At 43.6% G+C, this 11,342-nt stretch overlaps 2 protein-coding genes across 3 annotated transcripts in view; one reads left to right on the forward strand and one right to left on the reverse strand.

The window, feature by feature from the left end:
* Window positions 1–2,964, forward strand: part of BRD7 (bromodomain containing 7) — a 38,960-nt gene extending 35,996 nt beyond the window's left edge. Inside the window, exons 14-17 of one of the 2 annotated variants that reach the window (XM_007459476.1) lie at window positions 1,488–1,602; window positions 1,894–2,037; window positions 2,251–2,394; window positions 2,730–2,964. In XM_007459476.1, coding sequence (XP_007459538.1) covers window positions 1,488–1,602; window positions 1,894–2,037; window positions 2,251–2,394; window positions 2,730–2,785 — 459 coding nt within the window. In that variant the 3' untranslated portion in view covers window positions 2,786–2,964. The remainder of the gene's footprint in view (window positions 1–1,487; window positions 1,603–1,893; window positions 2,038–2,250; window positions 2,395–2,729) is intronic. The other variant, XM_007459477.1, reaches the window with a different exon arrangement.
* A 5,894-nt stretch (window positions 2,965–8,858) lies between these two features.
* ADCY7 (adenylate cyclase 7) overlaps window positions 8,859–11,342 on the reverse strand; it is a 31,473-nt gene continuing 28,989 nt past the window's right edge. Inside the window, exons 22-26 of the mRNA XM_007459478.1 lie at window positions 11,131–11,277; window positions 10,423–10,527; window positions 9,943–10,057; window positions 9,207–9,331; window positions 8,859–9,005 (exon numbers count right to left, since the gene is read on the reverse strand). Of these exons, the coding sequence (XP_007459540.1) occupies window positions 8,859–9,005; window positions 9,207–9,331; window positions 9,943–10,057; window positions 10,423–10,527; window positions 11,131–11,277 (639 nt within the window). The remainder of the gene's footprint in view (window positions 9,006–9,206; window positions 9,332–9,942; window positions 10,058–10,422; window positions 10,528–11,130; window positions 11,278–11,342) is intronic.

An 11,342-nucleotide genomic window follows, 5' to 3' on the forward strand; every position in this document is an offset into this window, starting at 1 on the left:
GTGAAAAGCTACGGGACTTAACGCTAGTTAATTTTTTGCTTAGGTAACAATACAGTGGAAGAGAGTGAAGATGTACAATAAAGAGAAATACAGTAGAAGTAAAATTGACAGGACCTGCACGAGGTAGATATTAGTATTGTTAGCTCATATTCGACATACAGGAAAAGGAGCACACCTTTGGCAGGGAAAGAAATTTCACTTGGTTTCAGGGCTGGTGAGTGTGATTTGAGACATCAGTGGAGGTGTGGATCTGGAAGTCATTGGTGTCAAGGTAGAATTATTGTAGGTATTAGGTGACTGAGATTGTCCAGGCAGAACACGTAGGCTGGGAAAAGGCCAAAGAACAGAACCTTGGAGAGACCAGTAGTTAAGGTGGGAAAACCACGGAAGACTAATGCAGGAAAGAGTCCAGCAGTGTCAGATGCTGCACAGAAGCCCAGTAAGAGGAGACAAGCAGGTGTCATTTGTAACCTTAATCAGAGTAATTTCAGTAAAATGGTGGGGACAAGATAAAGGTACCGTGAGTTAAATGACTGGAGGAAAACTGGGACATTGAAGATCAGAGAGACGTAAGCTCTTTGAAGGGAAAGAAAACTTGAAGATGTGAGATCAAGTAAAGACAGATGCAAGTGTAGGTGGTAGTGTAGATGGTACTGACAGAATCCTGTCATTTTCCAAGAGGAGCCAAGCAAGGTCATGTACTTGGTGAGCAGGCAAGAATGAAAGAAAACTTCAGAATGGGAAAGAAAGCTGGGTAAGAAGTTTATTGAATAGAGATGTAAGGGCCCAGCCGAAATGGCAAACCGTAAGTATCAATACGTACCGATACGGTTTTCTCCACCACACTTAGCCCGTATGTCGGTAGAGAAATGGATGTTCAGACTGTCCGAGCTAAGAGTGCAATACAAAGTATAAAAGGAACCATTAACTTTTGTTTACTCATTGTCAGGATTGATCTGTTCCTAAAAAGCAGTGTTGGGGTTATGGAAAACTCCGAGTCTTGTGATTCCAAAAATAAAACTCCACCCTTTTTAGGATGTTTCTCCCGTGCAGTACTACAGCCTGGCTTTGGGGCCTGGAGGAGACCCAGGAAGTATCTTAATGTTCAAGATCTACCACAGGGGAGTGCAAGTGTATAGACTGAAACACTGCCTGTGAACCTCAGAAACTGCAGCCTTGTCACAGTCACCAAAAGCGCTTCACAGTGTCGGCAGTAACAAGGCTTTTATCTTTAGAGTAGTGATGAAACAAGTGATGCAGATTGTGTAAGACACACCATTCCATTACCTAAGACACACCATTCCATTACCAAGAAGTGTGATTTATGGACACTTTTGCCAGGATTTGGGAATGGCATTTTAAAGGTTTTTATAAGCATCAGAATTATAACTCTTATAGCTTGGCTTACAAACACAAGCCATCTTCTTAATTTCTCATTCTAGCACTGTCAGGGCTTAGCAAGCTCAATTAATCTTTTTTTTTTAAAGCAGATTGCAGAAATCGAACCAATAGGGCATTTAGACTCCAATAATCAAGACAGCCTTACAGCACTGAAAGCAGTAGCAAACTTTGGAGCTCCAGTTGAAGTTTTTGACTCGGAAGGTAAGTGTCTCCAGAGGGTTTGAAGGAAATACTTCATGACACAGGCAGTCAAGATTTAATGTCACAGTAGCACAGATTAACATAGCCATTCACTACTGACTGGCCATGCTTCAGTGGAATAGTAAAGCATGTCTGTGGTGTTGATTTCATTTGAGGGGGATTACTCCTTTGAGGAGAGAAGACTAACCAATAAATAGCAAAACCCCAGAGCATAGCACTCAATTTATTGCACAAGATCAAATACAAGTATGTCCATGTTGTCCTTAGTAAGTTATTTTTCTTACCACACAGAAGCTGAAGTGTTCCAGAGGAAACTTGATGAGACCACCAAACTGCTCAGAGAGCTCCAGGAAGCCCAGAATGAGCGTTTGAGCACCAGACCCCCTCCCAACATGATCTGTCTCTTGGGTCCCTCATACAGAGAAATGCATCTTGGTATGTTGTACCTCTGGTAGGAGAATAAGGGTGCTTAAAGGGAAAATTTCTGAGTAGTGATACCACAGTAAAGTAACACTGAAGTGAATACCATGGACAGTTTATTTTTTTCCACTTATATATTTATTGGGCTTTTGGTTTTTTTTTTTAAGTTATCTAAAGGAACCACATTTCAGTACCTTGAACTGTCTTTATGTTGATTTTTCTTTCCAGCTGAACAAGTGACCAGTAACCTTAAAGAACTTGCACAGCAAGTAACTCCGGGTGATATTGTAAGCACGTATGGAGTCCGAAAAGCAATGGGGATTTCCATCCCCTCCCCGGTGGTTGAAAACACCTTTGTAGATTTAACAGAAGGTACGTGCCCTGTGTCTCCGGGAGAGTGGAGGGCTAAGTGTGAGTAAAAGTAAACATTGGTCTTCCCCCTCCAGGTAACATCTGAAAGGTTTTGTCTCTGCTGTTAACATATAAACTATTTAGTTTTCTTTCCATGTTGTCTAAGGAATAAAGATTTCACACATTTGCCAAAAACAAAAAACAAAAAAAAAACAAAAGCCACAGTGATGCACCTAGTCTTTAACCTTGAACATAGTAAAGAAGGGCTATCAACGGTTACTCTTTTTTTTACCTTCACATACCTTTTTTAATTAAAAGGAAAAAAGTACTGAATGAAGGGGGTTTTTTTCTTCCAGATTTTGAAGAGCCTAAAAAGACTGATGTTACTGAGTGTGGACCTGATGGGATTTGAAGCTAACTGGTATTTGATTATATATTATGTATATATTTTTTTCATTCTTAACTTGGAAATGCTTTTTCAGAAGATACTAAATATTTGTAAATTGTGTTTTTAATTAAACTTTGGAACAATTAATTTTAACGTTCCAGAGATTGGACTTCTATTAGGTAATAAAGCTGAACCTGGGACTCTGAGCTGTATTGTGCATATCAGCTAAGTTACCCCTTCACCTTTCCCTGGGGCTAAATCTGAGGATGAAATGATAGAGAAAAGCTCAAAAAATAAAACAGCCTTTTTATGACCATCCATTAAAAGAAGTTCCCCAAATAACTGAAATCCCTCATTTTGCCACATTTGCCATACTTCTCATTAAGGAAATTATGACCAAATGGTTCCTGACTTACCAGATTTCACCTTGATGATTTACTCAAAAAGTGGCCTTGTGAGGAATGAATGATTTTGACCTGTTGCCATACTGAGCAGAAGGTGGGTGGGAGTGGACCTGGGCAGAGTTCTTGCAGAGCAGTGATAGTGCTGCTCCCTTATGTCTCACAGGCAGGACCATGACTGAGAAACTCTTCTTTAAAATCCCCATCCAGTGAGATTTTCCATTGTTATACCATGAAAACAAATACACTTAAAATAACTTTAGAATTTACTAGTGTGTCCCCTGTATACCTGTTGGGAATGATGTCCTTATGTAGAAGGATTAGGGGCTTCCCACCACCACAAAAACAAAACAAAACAAACAAAACATATCAAGAGTTTCATAGCACTAACTTGTCTAGTGTTCCTTTTTGGTTTGTTTTTGCCATTTGTCAGAGGGTTATTTGGAACTACAGTAAAAGGATAAGCCAAATAAGATAGCAAACTAAATCATCCATGAATACATAAGGAAATCACCAAGCTTAAAGGAAAGTTTACGTTTCTATTTACTGTTCCTCACAGGTTACCTGTGCCTCTGCCGTACGCCATAAACTAATACTCATCTACTTTTACCTGAAATGCAAAGGTCAAGGGCCCGAGCAGTCTGATTACTTAAGTAGGAGACGATGATGTGGTCCTCTTCTATAGCCAGGCACTAGACTGTAGCCTAGTTCAGTGAACAAATTAAGCTTAAGACCCTACTCAGACGACTACATGGAGCCCTTCTTGTAAAACATCCAGGCAGGAAGCTATTTTATTGTTTTCTAGACTTTGAAAACTAACACTTAACAAGTAGGGTGAAGGAAAATTCAATCTCTCAAGAGAGTTAAGATGACCTAATCTTTCAAAAACATATTTGAAATCATATGCCAAGAGAATTAAAGAATCAGTTCAAATATGTATTTATCAAGTCTTTTATTTAGAGTTTGTCTCTCAAACATAATTCAGGCAGTAACCGACTCAAACTTTAGATCTACTTAGCTAATAAGGTAAGTAAGTTCCCGAAGACCAAGAAAACATTTAAATTCAGAACACCTTAGGAATCAGGCTGCCTGACTTCAGGCTACACTACAAAGCTACAGTAGTCAAGACAGTATGGTACTGGCACAAAAACAGAAAGATAGATCAGTGGAACAGCTTAGAAAGCCCAGAGATAAACCCACGCACATATGGTCACCTTATCTTTGATAAAGGAGGCAGGAATGTACAGTGGACAAAGGACAGCCTCTTCAATAAGTGGTGCCGGGAAAACTGGACAGGTACATGTAAAAGTATGAGATTAGATCACTCCCTAATACCATACACGAAAATAAGCTCAAAATGGATTAAAGACCTAAATGTAAGGCCAGAAACTATCAGACTCTTAGAGGAAAACATAGGCAGAACACTCTACGACATAAATCACAGCAAGTTCCATTTTGACCCACCTCCTAGACAAATGGAAATAAAAACAAAAATAAACAAATGGGACTTAGGAAACTTCAAAGCTTTTGCACAGCAAAGGAAACCATAAACAAGACCAAAAGACAACCCTCACAATGGGAGAAAACATTTGCAAATGAAGCAATTGACAAAGGATTAATCTCCAAAATTTACAAGCAGCTCACGCAGCTCAATAACAGAAAAAACAAACAACCCAATCCAAAAATGGGCAGAAGACCTAAATAGACATTTCTCCAAAGAAGATTATACAGACTGCCAACAAACACATGAAAGAATGCTCAACATCGTTAATCGTTAGAGAAATGCAAATCAAAACTACAATGAGATATCATTGGGCAGAATGGACATCAAAAAATCTAGAAACAGTAAATGCTGGAGAGGGTGTGGAGAAAAGGCAACACTCTTGCACTGCTGGTGGGAATGTAAATTGATACACCCACTGTGGAGAACAGTATTGAGGGTCCTTAAAAAACTAAGAATTACCATATGACGCAGCAATCCATATACCCTGAGGAAACCATAATTCAAAAAGAGTCATGTACCAAAATATTCATTGCAGCTCTATTTACAATAGCCAGGACATGGAAGCAACCTAAGTGTCCATCATCAGATGAATGGATAAAGAAGATGTGACACATATATACAATGGAATAGTAGCCATAAAAAGAAACGAAATTGAGACATTTGTAGTGAGGTGGATGGACCTGGAGTCTGTCATACAGAGTGAAGTCAGTCAGAAAGAGAAAAATACCATATGCTAACACATATATATGGAATCGAAGGAAAAAAAAAAGTCATGAAGAACCTAGGGGGAAGATGGGAATAAAGACACAGACCTACTAGAGAATGGACTTGAGGATATGGGGAGGGGGAAGGGTAAGCTGGGACGAAGTGAGAGAGTGGCATGGACATAAATACACTACGAAAAGTAAGGTAGCTAGCTAGTGGGAAGCAGCCGCATAGCACAGGGAGATTAGCTCGGTGTTTTGTGACCACCTAGAGGGGTGGGATAGGGAGGGTGGGGGCGAGGGAGACACAAGAGGGAAGAGATATGGGAACATATGTATATGTATAACTGATTCACTTTTGTTATAAAGCAGAAACTAACACACCATTGTAAAGCAATTATACTCCAATAAAGATGTTAAAAACTGACCAAAAAACACCTTAGGACATCAGGTTTTCCAAATTGCTAATTTAATCTATGAAAAGCTAAACAAAGGAGAAACACTGGTGCTTTATAAAAATGAAATGATAACATTTTGAAACAAATGTTACAGGTCTATAAATATTCAGTATATAGAATAACCCCTAGTCACTTGCATGTACTTTCTCAAAGCATATTTCTGTACATATACACAATGTATACAGTGGTTAATGATCTCGTCTGTTAGGAAATTTTCTTAATAAGTAAGCCAGAAAACTTCAGGTGTGATTTTCACTAGCATCAGTGAGGCCACCTCAGTAGAAATCTGAAGCAGGTCCCTGACCCATAGAGAAGGTCAGTTAGGAAAGATACTTGTCGTAAAGCAAAATGACACCTGTGAAGAAATGACTCGGTAATTGGAAAACAAATTTTTGAAAAATAAGTGATTTTTATGGTCAGTTATACACTACGATCTGATCAAAAACTCAAAACTTGGGGCTTCCCTGGTGGCGCAGTGGTTGGGAGTCCGCCTGCCGATGCGGGGGACGTGGGTTCGGGCCCCGGTCCGGGAGGATCCCGCATGCCGCGGAGCGGCGGGGCCCGTGAGCCATGGCCGCTGAGCCTGCGCGTCCGGAGCCTGTGCTCCGCAACGGGAGAGACCACAACAGTGAGAGGCCCGCGTACCGCAAAAAAAAAAAAAAACCAAAAAAAAAAAAAAACCAAAAAAAAAAAAAAACCAAAAAAAAAAAAAAACCAAAAAAAAAAAAAAACCAAAAAAAAAAAAAAACCAAAAAAAAAAAAAAACCAAAAAAAAAAAAAAACCAAAAAAAAAAAAAAACCAAAAAAAAAAAAAAACCAAAAAAAAAAAAAAACCAAAAAAAAAAAAAAACCAAAAAAAAAAAAAAACCAAAAAAAAAAAAAAACCAAAAAAAAAAAAAAACCAAAAAAAAAAAAAAACCAAAAAAAAAAAAAAACCAAAAAAAAAAAAAAACCAAAAAAAAAAAAAAACCAAAAAAAAAAAAAAACCAAAAAAAAAAAAAAAAAAAAAAACTCAAAACAAAAAATATTCTTATCTGAGCACAGTGTAAGAAAGATACATAAATGGTAACCAATTATTTTTTAAAACTCCCAACTGGATTTCTTTGCTGGAGGAAAAAAGTAATTTGCGTATTGCAAGAGCAGAAGTATGCCCACCTCAGAGAGGCCCAGCACACTGATGTGTGTCTACACCGTATCAGTGACAGAACCTTCCTGACTTCCCAGGAGAGCCCTGTTGAGCAGCCCTGGTCACTCCTGATTTTAAGGGTATAGATTTCAGCATAGTACTTAGATGAAGAATCGGTGTGTAAAAAAGGCGATTTATGTACGGCTTATTTCCCTTACCAGAGTTTTCACAATGAAATTCCTTTAGGCCAGCAAGTTCTTGTGATTTATTCCTACCTATTCCAGTTTCATGCAGCACATCAGAGCTGCCACTAGCTCACCCAGCCCCCAACAAGACACAGCACCAGCAGGCAGCAGCTTCGGCTTCAGTCCCCTCCCTGCCCGTGGCTGGGGTGCCAGCTCACCCCACAGCCCTCCGTCCCAGGCAGACCTGGCTGCTTAGTCACCTGTCTGCAACGCTGTGTAATCTTTTGAAGCCTCACGTATGCAAGATTTTCTGTATCATTTCAGAGGAGTTCATGGATGACTTCTGGCTAAGAATTCCTGCTATCTTAGTGAAATGCAGCTGTATTTATTAGAAACCCCAGGGATACTGTGGTTATGAGGCAATGACGTCAGTTCAGAAAAAGGAACGGGCAGTTTGGTTATTATTTCTCACCTTGAAACAACATAGGGAGACTTCTTTCCATTCTTTTAGAGCTAAAGTGCTGTAAGACACCACCTCACAGGCGTGGCGTTTTTCACTTGCCTTTGTTCATGCAGTTGAGAACAAGGACATCTGAGCACCTGTGAGAGGGCCGGCTTCCCAGATCCAGGAACCTCTACACGTGCTGATGCTGAGGACATCCTCTCAGCTCTTCAAAGCTAGCTATGAGGACTGAAGGAAAGGAAAGAACTACAGGCTGTTCACCTTCTCTCCACAGACTCCATTCCTTTCCAGTATAAAGCTAAGACAGAGTTGAAGGTTGCAGCGGGTGCTCAAAAATGCATGAGGAGTCAAGGAAGGGCTGAGAGCTTATACCTTATTTTCTAGGCTTTTCTCTCATTAAATCTAATCTCAAAATTCTGGCTTCAAAGTTGTTTGGTTGAAAGCCAAGGCTGTGACACTCCTTGCCTTCCTGCTATGAGCCGCATTCCTCTGAGCTCCATCCCACAGCTGAGCTGATCCCATATGCTCACACTGGACAGTGGTCCCACTTACGTGTCAGTGGTTACAAAGGCAGAGACTACACTACAGAGAAGATAATTTGTCTAGCATCTCAGAAGTCATTTAAAGGATAATAAATACCTCCATTAACAATGTATCCATTTAAAACAGACACACACCAAAGATGACAAGAAGTAAGAAGTGTCCACTGTGGGGTTTTCTCCCAATTGTTTGAAACCATTTATAGATTTAAAACAAACACCCTTTCAACTCTTTACCAGAATGCCTGTATGAGAACCATGGACTCTTGTAGCTGTTCTGCTGGGGAGAAAGGAGTCTCCACCCATCCTGGACAAGAAAAGAAAGACGAGTCTCGCCTGTGCAGCTCACAGGCCAAGGGGGAGTAGGGGGCGGGCGGGGTTCTCCAGGTCATGCTCTGAGGTCTCATCCACAGCACCTGGGGGAATTGAGGGTCTAAAACTCACAAATGAGCCATTCCCTGCTGTGCTGGAGGCCGAGTTGCAGACTCCGACAGCACAGAGGTTCTGGCTGCCTGTGTGTGAGGCTTGGTGGTCTCCTCAAGCTGAGAAATCCTCTAGTGCCAGTTCAAGGAAGCCATGCACACAACCAGCTGCTACGGGTGGTAATGGCCAAACCCTTGGACTGCCTTTGTGACTGACGTGGGGCTGAGCCTTCCCCCTGGCTTGCTTCAGGGAAGGAAATCGGCTCCCAGCACGTTCTGCACCTACCTAAAGCACTCAGTTCAGCCCCAACCCTTGAAACTTGGCAGTATCCGTACAGACAAAGTAAGTCCGCAGTTCGCCTTTGCCTTTGACGTTAATCAGTCCGCGGCATTCACAAGAATAACCTAGTCCCTGGAGGATGGTACATGTCTCTTCAGTAACCTGAAAAGGAAAAGAAACCTAAGTCTTCAGAAGCAGAAAGAAAATCTGCTGTGGGAGGGATGAAGAGAAATCGGCCGACAGGGTCTGGTTTCCCTCAAGAATTCTGTGGCTAGAATCCCACAGCTGACTGATGCCCAGGCTCCCTCACCTCTGGGAAGTTCTTTCCCCCTTGGGCACAGGTTTCCCCAGGTGAGCTTCTACCTGGATTTTCCCAAGTTCTCCGGTGCTCTCCATTCGACTGGCAACATTGACCGTGTTTCCCCAGATGTCGTACTGAGGTTTTCGTGCCCCAATCACTCCAGCAATCACGGGCCCGTGGTTTATGCCTAAAGAACATGTTTGCAGTCAAGCAGATCATAGAGGCAAAGCCTCAGGCTTACAAGGCCACAGAATCCACCCGACGACCACAGAAAGCGTTGACAAAACAACTGCCATGAAGGTTGGAAGGGTGCTTCCTGAGTCTGACGGGAGGCGGTGCTTGGGATGGGGGGAGAGCGCTCCCTGCGCAGCTCTTTTTCAGACTGTGCTGGATGTGAGACCTGAGTCCACTGTTGACACTTCTTGTATCTACTAATCTCTTGAACAGTAAATGGCCTTTGAGCACTGACCCTGTTAGCTAACAGTGCCTACTTAGGTTAATGATTTTGCTTTGTTCTCAGTGTATTTAAGGTCACCTCTTTACGGCCAGGGATTTGGGCTTTCCATTCCCCGTAGTGATATATTCCTGTTTACTTAAAACTTGCCAAGGTAACTTCATAAATAGTACGCAAAGAATTCTTATTACCCAGTCACTGGGGTTTTAAGATCAGAAAGGGATTTCTAAAACTTTTCATAGCAGATGGCAACATACACCAGACTGAGAGTGGATTTGCTGGGAGGCGGGGGCTGCACAGTCCCACCCGGAGCTCAGGCCCACCCCGCCTTCCCAGGGCCTCACCAACTCGGAGGCGGAAGGAGTTGAAGGAGTGCCGGTTGATGCCATCCAGCTTGCTCATCAGGGCGGTGCTGAACTCCACCATGATGCCGATGTGGGCGTGCTGCCGCTCCAGGTCCTGCAGGACAGAGCACTCCATGGGGCCAGGGCCAATCACACCCCGTCTTCCTGCCTCCACCGGCTGTCAGACGGATGCTCCAGAACACCCTGACCTGCTGAGCGCTGTGCGCCAGCCTGGGCATGAAACCCACGGGGGACCACTGATGGGCAGAGATGTACCGAGGCTCCTCCACAGAGGGTCTAGGACCTGCTCGCCCACCTAAGCTCCCCTCCCAGTGAGGGGCCGCCTGCCCCAACCCCTCCACCAAAAGGCTCCCTCAGGCTGAGCCAAAGGAGGGGGCTCGGAGAGGTGTCGGCCCGGGGCTGTCTTGAATTTCCCCTCATCTGGGGCTGGGACATGAGACCACCAGATTGCCTGGGTACCTGGTTCTCGTGCCCTGAGGGGATGCTGAGCCCTGCAGCTGCCATGTACGTGCTGCCGATGGTCTTGATCTTCTCCACACCACTGAACTTGGGCTTTAACAGCAGCTGTAAGACGACAGAACGCAGGCCATACCACACGGCTGCAGCCCAGGCCTGTCCCAGACTCTGAGAAGGGTGTAGGATTCTCTCCCACCACCACTCCTGATGCAAACATTTCTCATGCGGGGGCCCTTCCCACCTGAGTTCACACCTCCGTACAGGTGGGGACACAGCCTCTGGGTTCTCTCCCTGCTGCTCCCTCGCCTCTGTTCCCTGACATTCCCTGTCTCTTCCATTCTCATCTGGTCTCATTCCTGCGAAGGAGCAAACACCCCGCCCAACAGTATCTACACAGGAATGTCGATTATTTGCAGCTAAGAGTTAAGCCCAAACTGAGTGACTTCCTTTGAAACAGGTTGCTAGCACGGGCTTAGCAGGAAATCAGCCTGTTCTACAACCTAAATCTAATCTAAGCAAGCTGCCCCTCACAGAGAAGACAGATTACATCGTGACAAAACAAACAAGCAAACGTGTAGGTACTTTTTATAATTTGGGTACCATGTGCTCTCCCTGTTCTCCCCAAGGGCGCCTCAGCACACGTGTTCAGTGGGCGCAGGGTGCCCCCGGCCCCACCCTGCCCTCTCCAGGCTGTGTGGAGGGAGGCCTTACCTCGTCAAAGTCAGCTATGATCTCGTTCAACAGGCGCAGGCACTCCAGCCCTTCCTTGTTGACGTCGCACTCCGTGTAGAATACTTTGAAGTCCGGCACAGATGCAAACATGACACACACGCAGTCATAGGACTGGTGGTACCAGTCCTGGATTGGGGGTGGGAAGAAACATGACCCTGTGGCCACCAGACCTCGTTGGGGCGGGTGGCGGG

Source organism: Lipotes vexillifer, unplaced genomic scaffold (genome assembly GCF_000442215.2).
Source record: "Lipotes vexillifer unplaced genomic scaffold, Lipotes_vexillifer_v1.1 scaffold342, whole genome shotgun sequence".
Classification (NCBI taxonomy): domain Eukaryota; kingdom Metazoa; phylum Chordata; class Mammalia; order Artiodactyla; family Lipotidae; genus Lipotes; species Lipotes vexillifer.